This window comes from Bidens hawaiensis, unplaced genomic scaffold (genome assembly GCF_021521415.1).
Source record: "Bidens hawaiensis isolate Kalapana, Puna unplaced genomic scaffold, B.hawaiensis_p1.1 tig00017009_1, whole genome shotgun sequence".
Classification (NCBI taxonomy): Eukaryota; Viridiplantae; Streptophyta; class Magnoliopsida; order Asterales; family Asteraceae; genus Bidens; species Bidens hawaiensis.
Genome location: NW_027492574.1, coordinates 120,684 through 143,476, shown reverse-complemented (window position 1 = coordinate 143,476; position 22,793 = coordinate 120,684). Strand labels below are relative to the sequence as shown.

The 22,793-nt window shown below is 32.3% G+C and overlaps 1 protein-coding gene, 1 long non-coding RNA gene and 1 pseudogene across 3 annotated transcripts; 1 reads left to right on the top strand and 2 right to left on the bottom strand.

Moving 5' to 3' along the window:
* Nucleotides 1–4: 4 nt before the first annotated feature.
* Nucleotides 5–2,396, bottom strand: LOC143552719 (binding partner of ACD11 1-like; annotated as a pseudogene). Its single transcript, XR_013138699.1, has 6 exons — nt 2,245–2,396; nt 1,262–1,330; nt 1,076–1,188; nt 920–995; nt 782–865; nt 5–705 (listed from the first exon to the last, which is right to left on the bottom strand). The product of XR_013138699.1 is annotated as a binding partner of ACD11 1-like (transcript).
* Nucleotides 2,397–3,304: 908 nt separating this feature from the next.
* On the bottom strand, nt 3,305–4,183 carry LOC143552694 (miraculin-like). Its single transcript, XM_077042843.1, has one exon. The coding sequence runs from the start codon at nt 4,043–4,045 to the stop codon at nt 3,332–3,334; it is 714 nt and encodes a 237-aa protein (XP_076898958.1). The 5' UTR covers nt 4,046–4,183; the 3' UTR covers nt 3,305–3,331.
* Nucleotides 4,184–17,708: 13,525 nt separating this feature from the next.
* On the top strand, nt 17,709–19,306 carry LOC143552693 (uncharacterized). Its single transcript, XR_013138696.1, has 3 exons — nt 17,709–18,198; nt 18,811–18,972; nt 19,062–19,306. It is a non-coding gene; the product is annotated as an uncharacterized LOC143552693 (long non-coding RNA).
* Nucleotides 19,307–22,793: the final 3,487 nt, after the last annotated feature.

Genomic DNA, 22,793 nt, shown 5'->3' with positions numbered 1-22,793 from the left:
AAAAGGTATTATATTTTGTTAACATAGTTACAAAAGCTATCCATTTTTCCACACTAAAACAGTAAAAGTAGATATTAGTATATTACCATTTTTACATCCTCTGTTGTAAGCTTCCTATAGTAAAAAGGATATCAACTTCTAGATTTGCATATAATAAAATTTCATATCTTATCTTTGTTATATGGACCGGATCTTAATTTATTTGGAAGCTTGTTGTTTTTCATCGGATGACTTGACAGGGGTCACGGGAGTGTCTTTATTTGAACCCTCAGCTTTCTGAACCTTTTCATTAGTTTTTGACCCCTCTTCTGCTACTTGAACCTTCTCTTTAGTTTTGGACTGGACACCTTCAGCTGTCTTTGCAACCACAGCAAACGCACCTGCGATCCACACTGCTCCATTAGACACATATTCACCCGCCTTCTGCTCAGCTACAGCAACAGCAGTTTTTGTTTTTTCGGATACTTGGTAACGGTTATCCACTTCTTTCATCTTTTCATTCACGGCAGCTGTCCCCGTGTTTATCTTATCGGTCAAACCCATCTTTTTGTCGATGGAAACCGCAGTAGCAGACGCGTTTGATGAGATCTGGTGTTTCTCATCAAATGACTTTGCTTTCTGTAGCGCGTCTTTTCCCAAAATGTAACCCTTTGCTAGCATTGTGCTTACCACTTCTTCTGCCTTTCGTCCAAATTCGGTGTCGGTCTGCTCCCAAAAAAAAATCCAATTATGGAATTATTATAATTTGATGACTAATAGTAATACAAACGAATGTACTGACCGGTGTGTATGGAGTAGCCCCCGCAGGCAGTTGGTAATTCTCAACCGGGCTTAGTGAAACTGACAGATCGCCAATTTTGGCTCCCTATAAAGTTTGTTAGAAAAGATTAGGACGGCCATACTAAAACTAGTTAAATACGGTTAATAGAAGTGCTGTATGTGCTCCTTGTGGTTCCACGAAGGTGACAAACGCGTGTTGGGTGGTTTCTCTTTCACTGCACGGTTAACCGTTTAAATTCAAAGGACTAATTAAACAGTTACATAATGAACACGAGGCAATAAACGTGACTCAAACCTTTTCATTTCAATATAATAGATATTTCCTGAAAACGAGAAGAATTCTCGGATATCCTTCTCGGTGACCCCGTTTGAGACATTACTAACTTTCACTGTTTTTGTCTGTCGATTCTAGATCATGATAAAATCATAAGTTACAATTACTAAAGGAATAATAAAAGAATAATGTAAGTTAGGTTCTCACTTCTGAAACATTGGCGGTTGTCAGAGGAACGCTTGTTTCAGCTTTTGGTTCAGTTGCAGCCATCATTTCCTGATTAAAAATGCACATGTTCAACCATGTATTCTTAAAGCATTTCCACATTCAAAAATAACATGTATTATTTTCTTTTATATAAGAAAGTTTATGTTTAGGATCATGCTTCTTAGCCAACATTTTGAAAGTGCCTCAACCAGGGGTGTGCAAGAAACCGAAAAAACCAATCCGGAACTGAAAAAACCAAAACTACTGAACTGAAACAAAAACCGACGGTTTGGTTTTATGTTTTTGTAAAAACCGAACTAACGGTTCGGTTTTGGTTTTGCATATAATAAAAACCGAAAAACCCGAACCGAACCGAATTCCTAAATGTTTGTATTTTTATATTTTATATTAAGTATTTTAGAAGAATTTAATATGTAACTCAAATACTTTTGGTAAAATATTTAATAGTCTATTATCTTACAATTAACAAAATTATTTATATTTAAATTAATTATTTTTTGAAAGCTTTTTTTTTACCTAAAATTTTCAAGATCAAATGACAAAAACCAAAAAAGCCGAAACCAAAATGAAAAACCGAAGAACCGAAACCGAACGGTTTCAAATACTCCAAAAACCGAAGTTGGTTTTCGGTTCGGTTTTAACCAAAAACCGCACCGAACCGCACCACACACACCCCTAGCCTCAACGAATGAGTCGGGACGAAAAATTTGTGACCCGTGAATCGTGATCATAACCCGGACCGAACTTACATCCGGACAATTGACCCCAAAGTTCAAGATACCAATAACATATTTAAGTTTGTTCAACCACCAAAATCAATACAATACAACCACCCTAATCCATTATTATTCTTTAGTTCTTTACAAACATTACACAATCACAACAAGAAAACAACAAATTTAACAAATACATTAACAACGCCTATTCAAATTCAATATATGTATGATGAAATATATACATACGGATATTTGAAGATTTGGGTCTCAAAGAAGACAAAGGTGTTTGCTTGTAGCGGATGGGATATGATAAAAGATAAGCCATCAAAAGTGGTCCCCGCGAAAACTTCGGTTGCCTCTATCAATATCATCCTCTCCCAATTTCTGTGATGAAAAAATGTGCAATAATAATAAGTTGGATTATCGATTTTTTTTGTTTTTTATAAACAGTTTATGTATGTATTTTATAAATTTTTAACGGAACCGAATCAGTGTTGGGTCCGTTTTTGGGCTTACCGGGGGGGGGGGGGGGGGGTATAAAACGAGCTGACCTGAGCTTGACTAGGCTCGAGCTCGAATTGTTTATATGTGTTTTTTATTATTTTTATATTTTTGAGAGAACCTAAAACGAGCCTAAACTTGGCCCGAGCTCATGCAATACCTTAAACGAGGCAAAGCTTGGTCCGAACTCGATTGTGAAGTGTCAAACTAATACATTTAAGTCCAAAAGAGTTATAAAAAAATAAAAACTACACAAAACTTTTTTAGGGCTTGAGCTCGTAAGCTAAAAGTTGGTAATGGTTTTCTACCATTGTAGATAAAAACTAAACCATTGGTAATTACATAAACGGTTGGGGCTTTGTAGCGGTTGATAACAGATTGGGTTCGGCTTAGTTTTACAGTTTAGATTTATTGATCATTTGTGATAAAAGAGAAGTGATGCATGTAATAGCTAAGCCAAACAAATCAAGTGTGTTTGTGAGTTTGTCAACTTAAAATATAAAATAGTCACATAATTCAAAATCCTATGGTCCGGTTGGCTTTTTCTGACCGGTTTCAAGTATAAGTTGTTTGGTACGGTTTGAAAATTTCTAAATCAACAACCAGATATAAAAGAGGCCGCCAATGATCGGTTTTAGCTTTTAAACCAAACCATGAACACCTCGACCTCCATTAAGAACTTCGTTGTATATATTACCTAGTAAAACGCTTTACTATAATATTAACAGTAAGTATTATTTGGTACACATTAGTTATATGAAATGTTACAAACTCTATGAAGTAAATATGGATGATTCATGTTACATTGTTACACACATAACATTTATGATCATTAAGCCTTCTTTAATGTAAAAACAAGTGGTTGGTCAACAAGAGCAAGCCATCTTTCTCCCTTTTCCTCATAAACCCCAACATCTCCACACACAACTTTACAACTGCTACATACACTAGGACAAAACACAAATTTGTACCCAATGTCACCAGCCTTCTCAATCCTAAACCAATTATTCACCGTTCCCACCCCCGGCCGCCCTATAACACCACCACTTCTCACATAATATCTACGTCCTGCTACCATATCACCACCACCACCTCCAATACTACTTAGCTTCCATACCGTTGATTGGACACATATCGTTGCGGCATTGAACAAAATATTGAGATCACTAGATAAATATATGTTGTTTTGTTTGTTGTCGAGTGGTATGAATCGAAGAGAGAGTCCTTTTGAGAGTTGAGAGTTTTCTTGAACGACAAAGGGCGGGCAAAAATTGTCTCTCGTGTCTAGAGATAGTCCGCCACCAGTATTGTTGGATTGGACCGGGGCTATGTAATATTTTAGACCTGATTGGACCTCTTGACCGTCAGAGTCAAGAGGTGTTGTGGTAGTCGTGGCAGCGACAATGGTGGTTTGTATGGATTGGGTGGATGTTACATTAAAGAAAGATAGAAGTGTGGATAAGAGAAATGGAATTATAAGCTTGAATTTCATTTTGTGTTTGTAGTGAATGAAGAATACAAGAGTTGTGACACTATATATAGGCATAGGTATAAACCTACATAACTACATAACTAATTAATAATAACATAGTTTTCATAATCGAATCTGGTGGGACCATAAATCAACCATAAATCAGGATATCAGAATAGGAACTGGTATATACCGTCATTGACTTTCTGGTCTAATGGCATGGTGAGATTTTTAAGGTTTGGGATCTTAATGTCTCGGAACTTGACTCAAGGAGGTTTTTCAGTGGCACGTTTTCTCCTTGATGGTGTTTCCAAGTGAGTCAGTCTTGTAACATCAAAGTCAGTCTAGACAGTTTACATCTTGTCTAAAAAGCCTCACTCGGGTATTATGGGTAGTTTCAAACATTTGTAAAAAAGAGGAACGGGTATATACCATATAGCAAGTAAGCATGATGTGTCATCATAAATTATTTAATTACATATTACAAAAGGTTAATTAGGATTAATATTATTGTTAATCTCTTTATTAATCATGCATGCATTCTAAATTTCTAATATATTAGGAGTAAAATAAAGGTGGTCGATTGTGAAACTTGTGATGTGGCATATAGTAATTGGGAGCAAATTCACGAGAGCATGAAGTAGTTAATAAGTCCGTGTATGTTTCTTGTATTTACGTTTTTGTAATTTTTCTGGTAACATATTACAATATAATATTTGAAACATAATTATTGGTTTTGAATGTATCAAAGTTACTTGTTAGTGTAAGGCCCGGTTTTGTTTAATTGAGTCTTTCGTATTTGTATCATTTTAGTTTACGTTTTCGTTCGTTTACGCTTATATGTATTGGGCCCGAGGCCATTTGTATTTGGAGCCCATTGGGCATTATTAATGAAAGAGGTGTATGAGTAAACACACACATATATAAGGTGTGAGTATCTCATACACCAAACTAACCCTTTGCAAAACAATTATCCAAGTAACCAAAAACTCTCTCAACTCCCTTTCTTTCTTACAAGTTTCGGCTTCACCATACCCACACACAAGATCCGAGATCTCGGTCCGATTAGTTGTTTCCGCCAACTAGTTGTGAGGTTGATCTAAGAACGACTAGTACTTAGTTTGTTGTGTTGTTTGATCCGGTTTCAGGACCTACAATTGGTATCAGAGCTTTCGGGCTCTACTAGTTGTAGATCTTTGGTCACAACCTTGGATTTTGGTCTTGTGTGTGTGTAAAAACGGATTTTTCGAGAAAATAAGTGTGTTTCGGGTTGTTGTGTTCTTGAAGTTCTTAAGATATTTAAGTTGTTCATGTTCAACAAGATGGTTTAAAGTTGTTAAAGTGGTTGATTTTGGTGTGTGAATCTCAAAACATTTGTGTTTGTAGTGTTTTGCATGTATTTGGGTTGGTTTGAGAAAGGTGATAGAAAGTGAGTTGGTGACATTCCAAAAAAGGAATTCAAATACTTTTGTCACTTGAATACAATTGTATTCAAGTAAATTGTATTCAAATCCTTCATCATTTGAATAAAATTGTTCCAAGTAAATTGTATTCAAATTCTTCGTCATTTGAATACAATCGCTCATTTGAATACAATTATTATTTGAATACAATTGTTCTAAGTAAATTGTATTCAAATCAAAGCTTCCGAGTTCTAAGTACATAGATCTGACAGCTTGTTTGTTCCCGTACAACCATATCCTTATTCACCACAACCCATGTATTATCATTATGATGGTTTCTATAGGGAAGATAGAAGAAAACTTTGTTTTGTGTGTGGTAACCCGTAGAGCTGGTATAAGATGAAAAGAGAAACGAACAGTAGCTTTAATCAATTCCGTTCAAGAGCTAAACCAAGCTCAAGAACAAGAAATGATCAACCTAACAGTTCTGCCAGCGAAATGGATGTGAGATCCAGAAATAAAAAGAATGATAAACCTCCTTTTTGGATAACCAAGAATGAGAGAGCAAAAAGGAATTCAAAGACTGACAAGTCTGAGAATTCATCAAAAAGAAGGCAGAAAAGACATCCAAATATTGACAAATCTGAGGATGTTTTAAAACCAAGAAGGAGACAGTCTCAAAAATCTTTTAAAAACAGGAAACCTGCTCGTGCATGGAATCCTAAAGACTGCTCTTCTGATTCTGAAACGTCCCACAACTTCATAAACAACAATGAGAAAATGACATTTGACCCTCCCGAGACAACTAAGTCTCGGGAACCTCTATCTAATTAAACTGCTAATGTGTGAAGGGTCAGCCAAGACATTCTGTAAACAGTATTTGGTACTTGGATAGTGGTTGTACCCGACACATGACAAGAGACGAATCCTTGCTATTTGACATTAAACCGTTCGATGGCGGATACGTTTCTTTTGCTGGAGATATGGGTGGAAATATTTCGAAACAAGGAAAAGTGTCAAATGGAGTCCTGACATATGAAGATGTCAACTTGGTGGAACAACTAAACCACAACTTGCTTAGCATCTCTCATATCTGAACCGAAAGCTTGTCATAATAGAGCGGGTCGATACTGATGACAACTATGCAAACCTGTTTACTAAAGCCTTTAATCGTGCCAGATGTTTGTTTCTCGTTGAGTCACTTGGCATGATCTCTTTTGTACAAAGTTAAGTTTTAATTTTTGTTGTTTTATTTTTCTTTATTTTTATTTTAAAATTATTTTAATTTTATTTTATTTTTATTTTTTTTCTTAAAAGTTTATTTTATCTAAGTTTTTTTTAATTTAGTTTCCTCTTTAATTTAGCTTAATTTTTTCTTTTATTTTAATTTTAAACTTTTATTTTCAAATTTATTTTTTTTAAGTTTTAAAATTTGAAACTTTTGTCTTATTTTATTTTGTTTTAATTTTATTTTTAATTTGCATTTTATTTTATTTCATATTTCTTTTATCTTTTTGTATATAAAAATGTGTAAATATTTTTTAAATATGTCACAATTTTAGAGGGAGAAAATGAATCTTAACTCACCAAAAAGATTTTACATTTGAAAAACAAAATCTAAGTCAGAAAATGAATCTTAACTCAGCAAAAAGATTTTACATTTGAAAAACAAAATTTAAGTCAGAAAATGAGTCTTAACTCACCAAAAAGATTTTACATTTGAAAAACAAAATTTAAGTCACTAGACTTCCAAAAATATTCTATATTATTTTATTTTTAAGAAAATCTGAAAATATCTTAAAAATATAATCTCTTGTTTAGAGGGAGCTCCTGCTTAGAGGGAGTCAGATAATATTAAAATACAAGAAAATTTTGAGAAATCGATCCGACCTTTGGAAAATGATAGGAAATTGTCTCAGGTGATCCTAGCACATGAAAGGAGCAGATCAAAAGCCAACAAGATCATTGCTTGATGTGTAGATAGGCTTAACAAATGAGTAAGTATCATAGTGATATAAACTTAAATATCTACCTATCCTAGTGGTTACACTCTTATGAAGCGGTTGCTGACTCCAAATAAGTCATATTAATGAAGGCAAAAATCCTAATAGTCAGTCACACACGAGCCCGTTAGTGATTGGTCACAATGAAAATTATTTCTTGCTTTAGCTTCAAATATTGAAAAAATCAAAAATTATTGAAAAAGCAGAAAAATTGCAAAATACTCAAAAAAATATTCAAAATCAACAACAAAATTGTTGATAATTTTATCAAACAAAAAGGGGTATATTAGAACCACGTAAGTGGGGCAAACAAGTAAGTCCTAAACACTTTATATGAAGGCATAAGTCAACAAGGCTAGTAAGTCCATGATTCAACCTTTACATATTGTTTGAAAGAAAAGTTTGCAAAAAGTCTATGAAGCTCAAAATGTTTTGATCAATCATTAGGGGATCGGAGTCAATTCGGGGTGATACTGATGAACACAAAGTATGCCCGAGGTATGATGGAGTTTGTAACATGTCGGATTCACAGGGGACCACACAAGTATTGTGCCAAATTGTACCTTAACGTATCACGATGAAATCAAAATACTTGTTAAGTTTAAAGTGGACAAACATATTTACAATCGACCTTGGGTTCTTGGCATAATAATATCCAAATAGAAGTGTGATCTAGGACACCATAAACAATATGATTCCATGTTGTGATCTTTATCACCAAAAACAAGTATTAATAGCTTATTTTGTAAATTAATTAATATGATTAATTAATATAATATTAATTTTCTCCTTATTTTAAATTTAAAATTTTTATTTTTATTTTTATTTCACATGTTAAAATTAGTTTAACTTACATTTCTTTTAATATGATTTTATCTTATTTTACTTTTACTTTTACTTTTAAATTTATTTTGATTTTTTCGTTTTTAATTTAGTTTTCAAATATTTGACTTTATCTTATTTTGTTCTAATTTTTTTTGGTTTTAACTCTTAATTTAGTTTTTAAGTTTTTGCTTTATCATTTTGTAAATCTTTTTATTTTAGATTTAGTTTAAGTTTTGTCTAAATCTTGTGTCTGTATAAAAGTTTATCTTTCTATTTTATTTTACTTTAAACTTATTTTAAAATTTTAATTTTATTTTCTTTTATTTTTTAAAATTTTATTTTAATTTTTAAGTATTTAGTCAAAATGGGCTTTTGTTTAGTACAAGGTCCTCATTGCATTGTTTGTTAAGTGTTGACCCAATAAAATATATCTTGACAGGTGTTTGGATGGAGACGATAATGAGTCAGAAGAGAAATGACGAGGATGAGGATGAGTATGATAGCAATGATGATACTCGTGGAAATGGTGGTGGTAATGGAAATGGTAGTGGTGATGCCACTGAAAATAAGACGGCTGATGCTGGGCAGTCAAAGGAGGCTGAGAAAACGAGGGGAACGGAAGCTGAGGTGGAGGCCGAGCTCGCCTTTTTGTTTAACGTTTGTTCTTTTGCAGGTACCGTTCCTTCAGTTCAGAAAGCCGGTGAAGAAAATAAAGATGATGATGACGACATCAACTATTCCTCCGAACCCGACACACCGCCAACTGGGAAAATGTTGAGCCAATTGTTGACAAGCATGTTGTCGCTCCTGTTGCTGATCCTGCTAGAAGTCGGTCAAGAAGAGGAATCAAATACTACAGCATTAGCATATTGTAAAACATGCAAGCAAGGTCTAACTCAACAACAAATTCGATGATGTCATCATGCATTGCACTCGCAGTCACGAGCTCACGTTCTTTGATGAGCACAATTGACTGGATTTGGACTCCGCGACCTCAGGAAGCTAACTGAGTCGCCACTATGCACAGTCGAAGATGCCTGTCGTGACTACACGGACGCCATCGTTGGAAAGTTCAACAAGTTTGTCAGATTACTTGTTGAAAAACAGCCTTTCGAAGAAGACCCAAATGGTGTATTTGACTATGAGTCCGAATGCGAGTAGTGAGAAGGAAATAAGACAAATCCAAAAGACTAGAGTGAGATTGTAAGGCCCGGTTTTGTTTAATTGAGTCTTTCGTATTTGTATCATTTTAGTTTACGTTTTCGTTCGTTTACGTTTATATGTATTGGGCCCGAGGCCTTTTGTATTTGGAGCCCATTGGGCATTATTAATGAAAGAGGTGTATGAGTAAACACACACATATATAAGGTGTGAGTATCTCATACACCAAACTAACCCTTTGCAAAACAATTATCCAAGTAACCAAAAACTCTCTTAACTCCCTTTCTTTCTTACAAGTTTCGGCTCCACCATACCCACACACAAGATCCGAGATCTCGGTCCGACTAGTTGTTTCCGCCAACTAGTTGTGAGGTTGATCCAAGAACGACTAGTACTTAGTTTGTTGTGTTGTTTGATCCGGTTTCGGGACCTACAGTTAGGATTTGTTTGAATTTTTCATCCTTTGTTATTTGGATTTGTGATTGTTATGGGGTTCATAGATTTAATAGATGAGGCAATTAAAGGTTGTAACCGAATTGAACATAATAACATTCTACTAAATATTATGAATCTTTTTGATGGGCAGCTCGTTTACATATATTCTTAAACGAATGAGCTTGAACAAAGAATTGTATTTAATTAATCAAATAAACCAACATAAACAAAGCTTGAACGGGTTCAATTGTGTTTGTGAATATTCGGTAATGTGTTCATTAATGCTCGTTTATTTATATATGTTTTACTATTTCATTATTTATCTTTTACTCTTAACATTTAAACTGAAAATTGAAACCCTAACCAAAGCCAAAAGGGGCAAGGTGTTGCTCGGTTTGGTTTGGCCTGTTTACAATCTTAATAGTAATGAACCCTAGAAAAATCTCACATCACTAGTGAACATGAGAGATGGTGACTTCATAATAAATGTTTGATTTCAAATATTATGAACGTGTTTCGGATGCTTGCTTGTGGATAAGAGAATACTCTATAGTTACATATGCTTGGATGAGGTAATATAATGATATAGGTGACATCATGAAAAGTCACACATAGGACAAAAGATTAATAAGGGTCTTTAGTAAATTTTAGGATCCGTCTTGTGTGTAAACGAGCCGAGCCGAGTTGAACAGAATCCGAGCTTGTCAAAGCTCGAGCCCGGCTCGTTCAACTTACGGGAGCGAGAGTCGGCTGATTTTGAGCTCTATATCTAAATTTCGAATTCAGCTCTTGGTTAGTTTATAAATATATTAAATACAAATTATTAAATAATAAATGTGTTTAGGGTCACGACCATACTTAAACTTCATAAGTGAATTTAGTCCCAGACTTTTTTATAAGCAGTATGTTTTTAGACACGAACTCATTTATTCCAAGATTTTAACAATCTGATAACGAACTTATAAACAACCAACGTTGAAGTATTACTTTTCACCAACTATATAAATCATCATAAACTTCCAAGTATCTAAACGTGTTTAGTTAATATTTTCAAACTTTTTAATTAAATCGTACAGGGCATCTAAGAAAACTAACCTACTTTTTCTGTCCTTTTCGAAATATAATATTGGAATTACTTTGCCATTAACTTAAGTTCAAAGTATTTGCCAAAAACAAGGACATTATAGAGTTATTATTATATATATATATTAAAAAGTAGATTCGTTTCTCCTTACAATTTTACTATTCATTTTTTTAATATTTTATCAATTATTATAATCATTAATTCACTAATATCATAATTTCAAAAACAAAAATAATAGGTTTTACTTTCTTTATTATAATATTTTTGTCAACTAATTAAAATAGTTAACCAGCTATATTTATAAACACTAAATTCATTTTGTTAATATTTTATCAATTATTATAACCATTAATTCACTAATCATATTTTCAAAAACAAAAATAATAGACTTTACTTTCTTTATTATAATATTTTTGTCAACTAATTAAAATATTTAACCAACTATATTTTTAAACACTAAATGTAGACAAGTGTCGGCTTTACATATCTTATTTTTGGTTAAACGATTTTTTTAAATTTTGCTTTCATATTTTTTATAGTTCGTCTTTACAATGACCGGAACTTTTTTCGTGATTTCAAAATATCTCATCATCGCATGGTTTATATTCGCGTATCAACGTTTGATAACAAGCTCGCCTTAAAATAATTTTTTTTTATTACTTATTTATGTTTACGAATTTGTGTTGATACCGCTAATACGAATCGAATTTGTGTTGGTACCGCTGATACGAACCGAATTTGTGTTGGTTCGCAACAGTAACATGCCCGTCTTTTTGGTTCCACATATGAAAATTAATTTATTGTATTTTGGCATTAACGGGTTTATTTCTTTTGTTTAGTTTCGATGTCATAACTTAGATATAGACTGACTTCGTATTTACTTGCAGCGAGTTTATGGTTTAATATTTTTACTTATGGTTTTTTGTTAGATTTAACGGTCCCGTCACGAAGCACGGGCCCTAAATTCTAGTTAACGTTTTTAATATATGTACTTTCGGATATTTGTGATCTTTAAAATATTTTATTATTACATTGAAAAATTCACATCTAAAATAGCTAGTAAAACAAATATAAAAATAGCAGAGCCGGCCCTGAGAATTCACGTACCCCGACAGAACATAAAAAATATGACGAACTAAATAGTGAAACTATTTTTTTTAAATGGTGATTAGAGTTATAGTAATAAATATAATTAACAACATCATGATATTAGAATGAGTTTGTGTCTATAAAGTGTTTGGGTATTTTAAAATAGTGAGCTTATAAAAGTTCAGATATTCTCTATATATATATATACACATATATAATATCAGAATTTTTTAGAATTTCCATGCCCCCGAATAACATGTGTCCCGATCGAACACCCACTGACCCATATTGCTCACCCTCATAGCCTCCCCTAATAACTAGTAAAAAGACAATATAGTAAATCATTGCAAGACGAATGTATATGTGGTTTATACTTTATTGAGATTTATACATACTTATAAGTGTGAAGCTTTGTTGTTAATATTTTTCTATACTTAATAAAAACTTGGTTGTATACATTCTTGTTATTATATCTCTACACAATTATATAAATGACCATAAAATGAACTACGATTCATTTTATCTCTTGGAATTGTTCAGTATACATTTCTTCTATTGTTGTGAATTTATATTTTCACAACTAAACACCAATACACATAGATATAGAATTAGTTTCTACTGATTTTGTTTGTAGAGACAATGTTTGTACGAAGGGGATGAGAAATTAGAAACTCATAGTAGATACGGAGGAAGAACACACACATTCGTCATAATTTTCAACTTTTTTTCTTTCATTAATTCGGCTTATATCACGCATTAAGGGTTTGTCGGACCATTGGATTGGGCTGTGAAATGGGCTATATGATTGGGCTTAAATGGTTCATAACATCTTACTAGATTTAACCTCATTTATTGAGCTTAAATCAAACAATAAAAATACTACAAGTTTATGATAAATACCTAAAAAAATCGTTATATGCTACACTCTTTTAATAGTGTTCATACACTTTAGAGGTGTAAAATTTTACTTATTTTTTGTATTGTTGTTATAATTAAACAACGAAGGATCATCTTAGGCCTTTGTTAAGAAAAGATGTAGAGGTTATTGCAATCTAAATCCACCAACACCTATGATGTAAAATAATTGATCGTCGAAAGTTACGAAAAATTATTTAGGGCAAGGTCTCAACTGAAACGGTGATCTTCGTCTTTTACTTTTTGAACAACAACTTTCATTAAAACCTGAAAATTAGCAATAAGCTAGAGCCAAAACAAGCAAACTGGAACAGTGATTTTCTAACTACAATAAATTCCTATGAATCCTAAATCCCAATATGAACCATAAGATACGCGTATTTTGTTTTATGTTCGATAAAAATATTTATAGATTTTAACTTTGATATTATTATTTATGATGTCATCTGGTCTGTCTAGTGGACCCGTAAAACGACAAGCCTGTTGTCAGGTCTGATTCTTAAAACTTAGCAATGAAAACAATATACGATGAAATTACATTAATGAACTTGAAAACTTATCTTATTATTGAAATAATATACCCGGCATATAGAAAAAGTGAAATGAACCGTAATTAAGTTTGGGCCTATTAGAACTGTATTAATAATTAACTTGGGCTTGGTTTGCTTAATCGAGCTTTGGCAGCTCTACTTTATTAGTTGAGGTTTGACCATCATGATTATAACTTTTAACTTTATGATTATGAACGTTTAAAACAAATGCACCTTTCAACCAAAACTATGTCAAGTTACTTATAATAATTGTAGTATTACTTAAGAAAATAGGTACATGATTAACTAATTCTAATATATTTGATTAAAATTTATATTTATTTTACTTGTTTATTGTATTGATTTTTTCCCCATAGGCCCACAAACGCCTTTGGATGCCACTCGGGCTCACAAAAGGGCTCATCGGATGCCTATTGTGGATTAGAGGTGTATAAACCAGATATTTTTAAATATGATCAACAAAAGTCAAAATCGAGTCGGGTATTTGACCAGGATTTTCGGGTTTCTTTGGGTTTCGGGTAAGGTCGGGTTGAGTTTTGACCGAGTATTCCTGGTTTCGATTCTGGTTCCATGGAGAAACACAAAAGGCCAAAACCCAGTCTGTACCCACGGGTCAGGTTGGGTCCGGCCAAGAGCCACCGGGTCGGGGTCCAAAACAAGTTTTTTTAACCACCTTTAGTAATGGATACTTCAAATGCTTCATATACTTGATGATGAAAAAATTCTTATTTATTTTACTTGTTTAACGTATAAAACATGTTATTATGATATTTATATTATGATATTTTCATTATTACTATTTACTATTTATATTATTACATGTTATACATGATATTCCAATTACATCATTGAAATCACAAATCGATATCCATAATGCATGAATCAAATCTTTCAACACTAGGAGACCAATTACATCATTGAAACCACCAATCGATATCCATAATGCATGAATCAAATCTTTCAACACTAGGAGATTATTCCAAATGGTGCGTATTGTGTAGATGTTAATTGTTATGCGCATCCTGAAAGGCCGACAAAAGAACCGATAATCAACAATATATTTTTATTTTATTTATAGATTGCTTTCACTCAAAAACATTACCTTCCGGTATACATTTAAATTCAGCAACTCTTTTATCCATAGTCCACGAAACTATAGTTGCGATAAATCCACCAAACGAGTTTTCCCCGTCGCAATTCTCAAATGTGAAATTATAGTATAATTTTTTCCCTAAATTGAGAAAGAGTAAATAAAAGAACGATTTACTTAATATTCTTTAATTCACTTTATTAATTTCTTATTTATTTTATTTGTACTAATGTCCACCGAAAGAAGTTGGATCAAAAGTCCCAATGTTACTTTTGAAATGCATGTAAAGAATTGAAATAAAATCCAAATTAAAGAACGTTAAGTTGTATTTGTGGACTATTCCAAATCGGGTAAAAAGTTTATAGAGTGAAAATATCAAGGGATAATGATTATTACGTGCATAATCTTCCAAATCAATTTGCATAATTTCGGTTAGGACGACAATTATCGAGTTTGTATTATTATATCTAACTCATTAATAAATTGACCGTGTTCTGATTGACATGCTGAATTAATGGGTTGTGTTAGGCTGATATAGTATGTTAAACACTTTTAATTGAACATCTTGATATACTAACCTATGTAATTAAATAGATCGATCAATCGTCAATTAGCTATTGATAGAGTGGTAAGAGAGACTTGGTATTTCATGTTATCCAGATTTGATTAATGCCCCCCCCCCCCCCCCAGTAGTTAATTTCAAAGACACCATGATGATGATTGAAGACTAGGTGTGTAAGTGGTTTTCACTAGTTAGATCCTTGAACTTAACAAATTTTATCTCACCTCATTATCGTCCCTTCGAGCGAGTGCTCATGGGTGTTGGCCTTAGGTGAGGGTTTTTCTCAAATCGAAAGATGAAAGCAACCCTTTTGGAGGATTTGTTGGCCGTTAAAAAGAACAATAGATTGATCCATCAACATGTTCAACCATTTAAACACAGCTTACCAGCCGCATGAACTTGTTTACGACTTGATTACTATTCGTCTACCAGCTTGACACGTTTATATAAATGTAATAATATTAAACATGTTGTGTTTAGATTACACAACTTTAAGTGTTTATGCTAAACAAATAAACAATTATGTTCGAGTTCAAAAGTTCAGCCTATCAAACAGTCGAAACCTGACAACTCGCTACCCGGACATAATTAATATCCTTAATTTTTGTGTTTAAGGTTTGAAATAATTTAATCAAATTAAGTTACATATTAATTAAACAAAAAGTGAAATGATTTTTAAGTTTTATGAAACAAAACATTTTTTTATGGATTCATCTATTTTGGGGAGGCAAAACGGCGCCGCCGTAAAGTGCGTAATCTACGGCCCAAATCTTTTGTTTGATTGGCTTTAAAAAATTGATTGGTTTCATACGTCTCCACGTGTTCAATCTTCCAAAATAACTCTCACTTTACTTTTTTTATCATCTCCTTTTTGCCTTCCGTAACATATAAATTTTCTAACACTAAACGCATTTCATTTTAAACGACCAACAACGGCTAGTGTCACTTTTACTCGAAACTCAAACAACCCGAAAAAACATGTACCCGAACCCGAACTAACCCGACCTTAAAAACCCGGACCCAAACCGAAGTAAGTCTGGAACCCGAATAAACTTTTAGTTTTGAAATTAAATATAATTTTAGGTATAATAGGTTTGGTCTTAGCCACTAATGTTATCAAAATCTGTTCCTAATCGATTGTTGTCATAACAACTAGTATGGATCGACTATTTATTGTGAATTTATGTTTTTCGTTTATTGCTAATAGCAACCGTAATCGAACAACCAAATTACGCCCGATTGAAGAAGATTATTGTTCGAGTTAGTTTTACTCTTCTTTGGATTGTTTTATCAAGTTATGTTGGTTTATTATTTGATTATTTGCTTACGAGCAAAGAATAACACGTTTTAATTTTAGCATTGTATTTTTTTTATTTTTTTTTGTTTTTTGTTTTGTTTTCTATGATACTCAAAACCCGATTAACCCAACCCGAAAAAACCCGAACCTGAAAATCCCATGAGATATTCGGGTTAGGTTTCGGGTCAAGATTTAAAACTTTGAAACCCGAAGAACCCGATCCAAAAAACCCGAAACCATAAAAACAAACCCGAAGAACACCCCTAACGGCTACCCGGGTAACCAATAGCAAAAGCGACCTTATAAACGATGTTGAATAGCCGGTTGGAATTGGATTACTTTTAACGTGAAATCGTTTAGTCTTCCGTCTAAATCTTTATTTTTCTTCTCATGCAAGTTGAGTTAAAAGCTCATTAGCAATAATAAATGCATTAGTTTGTTGTAATTATATTACTAATTCTAATTAAATGTATTTTAATATTTTACCATGTGGTTGAACTAATTAATAAATAAATATGATTAATTCAAAATAAGAGAAAAAAAATTGTTAGAAAAATGGTAATAAACTTTTCAAAAGATTTGTGCAAAATAATTAAATAAAACAGATAATAACGACGTAATTGATTGATTGACACCACCATAAAATGTTATATTAATATAAAAATTAGGCATACCAATAAACATTTCGTCACCTTTTGTTAATGTTAACTGTTGAACCATTTCTAGTTTACGACAACTAGTATAGCGATAAAGTTGTATAACCTTTAATTAAAACGTTGTAGGTTGTAGGTTCAAGTCTCATTTAAAAATAACATTAGTTGTTAAGAAAAACCATTTCTAGTTTTCTAAATCTACTTAGTTTCCTTGCGATGAGATTTGAACCATCAACTTTTAAAAAGGGAAAACATTTATTGCACCCTCAGATACCACTGAGCTAAATATATCTTAACGGTTGATATTTGGTCACTTTAATAATGTGTTTTGATAGTTAGAAAAATCATTTATAATATTTTCTACAATATATACAACTATTAAAGGGGGTGTTTGGGATTCCTTTCTTATTTTTACTTCTTTATGACTTATACATAAGTTATAAGTTACAACCTTGTGACTTACGAAACTTTTTCACTCACACATTAAGTAATCTCAAACATCTTTTTAACTTTTCAATAATTTATAAGGTATACAACATGAAAATAATTTTTCTAAAGTGAAAATGTATGATGAAAAGAACTTTGACCGGATAGCTATAATTAATAAAGCAATGATTCATTACCAAAATATGGATGACCCGAATTAATTTTTAACAATATTATTAATTTTTTAACATATAAGTATAATTTTCTCATTTTCTTTTTGTCTATTTCCTTGATTAAAACCCATCCTTTAAAAGCTAAATGTCTCCACTCTCTCGTCTCCTTTTTCCCTCATAAAACACACATTTTTGTTTCATTTCATCATATACATGCTTCAAGTTGTTTTAACTTTTGAATATTTGTAACATTTTATTATATTGGGTATGATGATCATTCAAGAGCTAAAGTTAAAGAGCAAAGTTGAAGATTGTAAATGGATCTTAAATCTTTTGGAAAGCAAATTTTTTGGGGCTTGTGTTGATCATTGGAACATGAGAAAGAATGAAAAGAATGTGTTTTGTATTGATTGTAATCTTTGTTTATGCAAACATTGTGTTGCAAGTTTTAAACCGTCGTGCTGCCACCACCACCATCGTCTACAAATTTGCCGATATGTTTATCATGATGTTGTTCGTCTTCAAGATATTCAGAAACATCTTGATTGCTCCAGTATTCAAGTATGTCTCTCTAGCTTTCTCATTGAATTTGTATATTATTATTATTATTATTATTATTATTATAATTTTGTTTTTATGATATTAAAGTTGATTTATGATGATCATGAATATGAACATGGGTATTGAATACTTGATGAAACTGAATTGCTTAATACTCGGTTGGATTTCTTGATCCATTTAAGATTAATGCTATTAGTTGTCTCAATCTTAGGTTGATGAATTAAGTTAATTTCTCTTTATTTGATTTTTCTTTTTTAAATTGATTAAATGTAGTTACATTGTTGATCGGTTGGTTTTAGTTATGATTTAATATGTTAAGTTACAAGAAATTGGAATTTGTTAAGATTAATAGTACAATGAGTTGAATAAAGTTATTCATTTTTAAAGTGATGAGGGTTTAAAACTTTAAATCACGTGGAACAAAATGGATAATTAATTGATCATACTAGTTCTATTTCAATTAGATGGCTTATCTTAGCTCATGCAATTATGCAATTGTAAGCATCTTTCTTTTTTCATAACTAGCTTGACTTAATATAAAATCTTGAAATTGAAATTGTTAAAGTACTTAATAATTGAATTAGACTTAATCAATCTTTAACTCATACATAGACGTACAAAATTAATGGTGAAAAAGCGGTGCATTTGAATCCTCGACCTCAACATAATAAAGACTCGAAACTATCAAAATCAAAAATTTATGGAGCATATTGTGGAGCTTGTGGAAAGCATATTCAAGATTATCCGAATCGCTTTTGTTCTATTGCTTGCAAGGTGCGTATCTGTATATCCCTATTTTAAATATAAAAAGTATTTTTATTTATGTTTAAGTTGTTTATAAGTTACAATATCAAATGTTTCAGGTATCGATGGTGGTTGTCGAAGACTTTAAAAAACAAGAATGTAACAAAATGGTGCCATATTCTTTTTGTAAAGAAAATTATGATTTTGAAGGACTTGCGATCGAAAATGAATCATCATTCTCTTCATCGCTTGACTCGGTTGAAGAAAATATTCAACGAAACTCATGGTTAACTTCGAGTTTAAAGGTTAAAAAGAGTGTAGCTCATAAAAGGAAGGGTGTTCCTCAAAGAGCTCCATTATGTTGATATATTATACAAAACTTCTTTAATTTCTATATAATAATATATTTGTTTCCCAGCAAACTACAAGAAAAGTTACATTTCCATTTTATGGAAATTTTGGTTTTTATTTATGCTTGAGAGTTGAAGAATTAATTGGTTGTATAAAACAATTATTGATGATATGGAAAAGATGAAATTTTAGCTTTATACTTAAACCATCTTTTTTCTAGGGATCGATGTATATAATTAGTTGGTGGAGGAACCCCACATATCTAAGCTTTGATTTTGTAATGAAAAATTAGGCCTATATGTCCTTTTATCATTATATATTATATATTTTTATATATATTAGTACTAATTAATAATTATCACAACTAATGTGTAATGTACAAAGATATAAAAAAACAAAGAATTTCAAAGCTTGTATTTACTATTGCATCATTAACTTTTTAAAAAATTTTAGATGATATGCTAATATAGTTTGAAAAACTTGTGACTCAAATAAATGTTCAAAACCAGTTTAGAAATGAATTGAAGAACAAATAAATATTCAGATTACGCCCACGATCGAAGTATAACCATTTTTTTTACAATTAATATTCTAATCTTAAATCCACCTAACCAACGCTAACATTTGAACGTACACCTTCAACGGAGAAAACACATATTCTATATTTACATGCCAGCGTTCATCGTTTAGTATCGAGCATCTGCTTATACATGGAATGCTAACTTGTATTAAACAAACACAACTAACCATCGTTTTATTACTTACCTTAAAATAAAAACTTTTGATATAAAAATCAAGTGTTTCCTGTTTCTTATTTATGTTTTATAATGACCGATGTTACTATTAATACATTGTATGATCGATTTCCTGTGACCTGGTGGTAGGAAGATTTGGGTTTTCAAGTGGAGACTCAAGTTCGATCCTTATTTGTGTCATATTGAGTGGATATTGACAATGAAGGATTTGAGCTAGGCATTGTACAAGATTATAAGTTTGGATTTCGAGCCCACCCGGGTTTTCGTCCCACCGTGTGTTACGTCAGAGAATTCTGCTCTTGTGGCGGCACAACGACTGTCAAGTGGCACCCGGCGGTATGGTTTCCCAGGGGAACGCCCAAGCAAAACTCTAAAGCCAACGTGAGTCCGGCTAAGACAACATAGTCTGACCAAAGTATGACCACTAAGACTCTCAAATTTGAAGAGTGTGGTAGTTTAAATATAAAAAGGTTTTCGTTTTAAAAATGGTTGATCACCTTTTGAAATTATTAAAAGAAAAAAAAGTAATGGGTAAAAGAAACAAGTGTGAAGAGGGAATAGAATATGAAGGCGTAGTAACTGGGTGTCTCATGTGCAGTTGGACTTTACATAAAGATTGTGGTTTCATGCAAATCTTTGTCGGGTCGCTAATGGCGTCTAGTTTTGTCTTGGTTAACTTTTTAGGAAATAAATTCTAAAAAGTTGTTGTTTCTTAATATGTTAGTAGATATATATAAATAAAATAAACGCTTATTGTTTATTTTTTGTTATGCTCAAAAGATAATTTTATGATTGATAAGTTGATTAAAACTAGACACAAAATCTGATTAAAAAAAACTTATTAAGTGATATATATATATATATATATATATATGTATGAAGTTTGTAAATAAATTTATGGATGTAGCATTACAAATACATGAGTTCATACAAAGCAAATTAAGGTAACATAACTCGATAGGTACGCATGGTCGTCTTCGAGAATTGTTAAAAACTTTTGGGTCGAAGGCGAAATTTTTTATGGGTATTTTGATGGGTTTAAACCATTTGATTTTTAAATAAGCATACTTTATTATAATTTGGGTTGTGTAAAAAACATTTTATATAAAAATAGGGTTAAAATGTCTCAAGTGAGACTATAACCCACAATTTTTTGTTTGAAAATCATAACCCTTCACTAAACCAAGCTAGTTGTTGTGTAATTAAGTTTGAATATTAAATATAGATATTATTTTTCATAAAAATATATATAATACTTTAAAAAGAACTTCAGGGCCTAGTGGGGTGTTCAGTCGGGGTCCATCAACCACCCGGCCATCTCTTAAAGTTGGCCTTGTATGTATGTGTTTGTAAAATATTATTTTAACTATAAGATATAAGATGACGTTGTACCGTATAAGCATCTTATTTTCTATGTTAAGTTATATTTATGATTATCATGCATCCATAATATAAGGTTATGTGTTATACTTTACTCTTGACTACTCTGGACCATTTGTCATATCAACTCTACTTAAGATTTTCCTCCACCATTTGACTCTACCATTTAACCTATATGTGTTAATAATTTATTATACACCATTTTATTTATTTATATTATTGAAATTCAAAAGAAAATTCTGCTAAAAAGGAGGCCCCTGTTAACTTTCTCACGGATCCTATTGAAGGGAGGTCTACTTTACGACCAGCTGATATTCTTGTGTTCGGGTGGGCAGGGGGGAAACACGCCTGTGTGGATCTTACAGGAGTGTCTCCTCTTGTTGGGCTCAGGGACCGTGGGTTTGTTGTGGGTCAGGCTGCGTTGAAGGCTGAATCGGGCAAAGTTGTTAAACACGAGAAAGCTTGTTTAGATAATCAACATGTCTTTCTACCATTTGCCTTTGATACATTTGGTTTTCTGGTTCCAGAGGCTGTGAAATTTTTGAGTAGGGTTCAGCGCGTCGTACACGGAACCTCTTCAGCTTCTAGGTCCCAAAACTTCGTTTTTAGCAGGATTGGCTTTGCTGTTCAAAAGGGGGTTGCGGCGCAACTTTTTGCCCGTTTGCCTGCCACTTTATTGTAATCGTTTTATAGTAAATTATATAAAACTTCATGAGTAAAAAAAAAAAGAAAAAGAAAAAAAAAAGAAATCAAAAAAGGAAAGGAAAAAAATTGTGATTAGGAGTGGTGCTTAATGGCTTCCGTGAGCTTGCTCATTGAAACCCCACCACCAGTGGTCTGGGGATAGGGGCGTGGTGTTTTAGTGAGGCCATCGATATCACCTTATTAACACTAGTGGTGTTACCTAGACCATATACCGTATAAAACATAGACTAACTGTTTATATAGTTCTCTACTCAAAACTAACTATGTATGTACTGAATACACCCATTTATATATATAATATAAAGGGATTTTTAAGTGGAAAGCTACAATAACCATATAAACGCTACTCATATTAGTATCAACTGTTTACAGGGCCGTCTCGTGGGTAAGCTAAATGAGGCAATGGCTTTAGGCCTCCAGATTTATAGGGCATCCATCTTAAATAAGAGTTATGTATTATGGGATTTTGAAAGTATATTTCTTTTAGAATTAGTAACTCAATGATGAGTCACAAGCTAAGGATGATTGCTTCATATCCATTATCACGGCATATCATCCATATTCTATAATTCTTGTATATTCTCTAGCGCTATACGAATAAAGAAAAGAAAATAAAAAGGCCTCAACATTTTAGTTAGTTTTAGACCTCCGAGGATGTTG

Coding starts and splice junctions, on each gene's coding strand:
- LOC143552694 (XM_077042843.1), bottom strand. CDS start 4,045: ATGCCTATATATAGTGTCACAACTCTTGTATTCTTCATTCACTACAAA.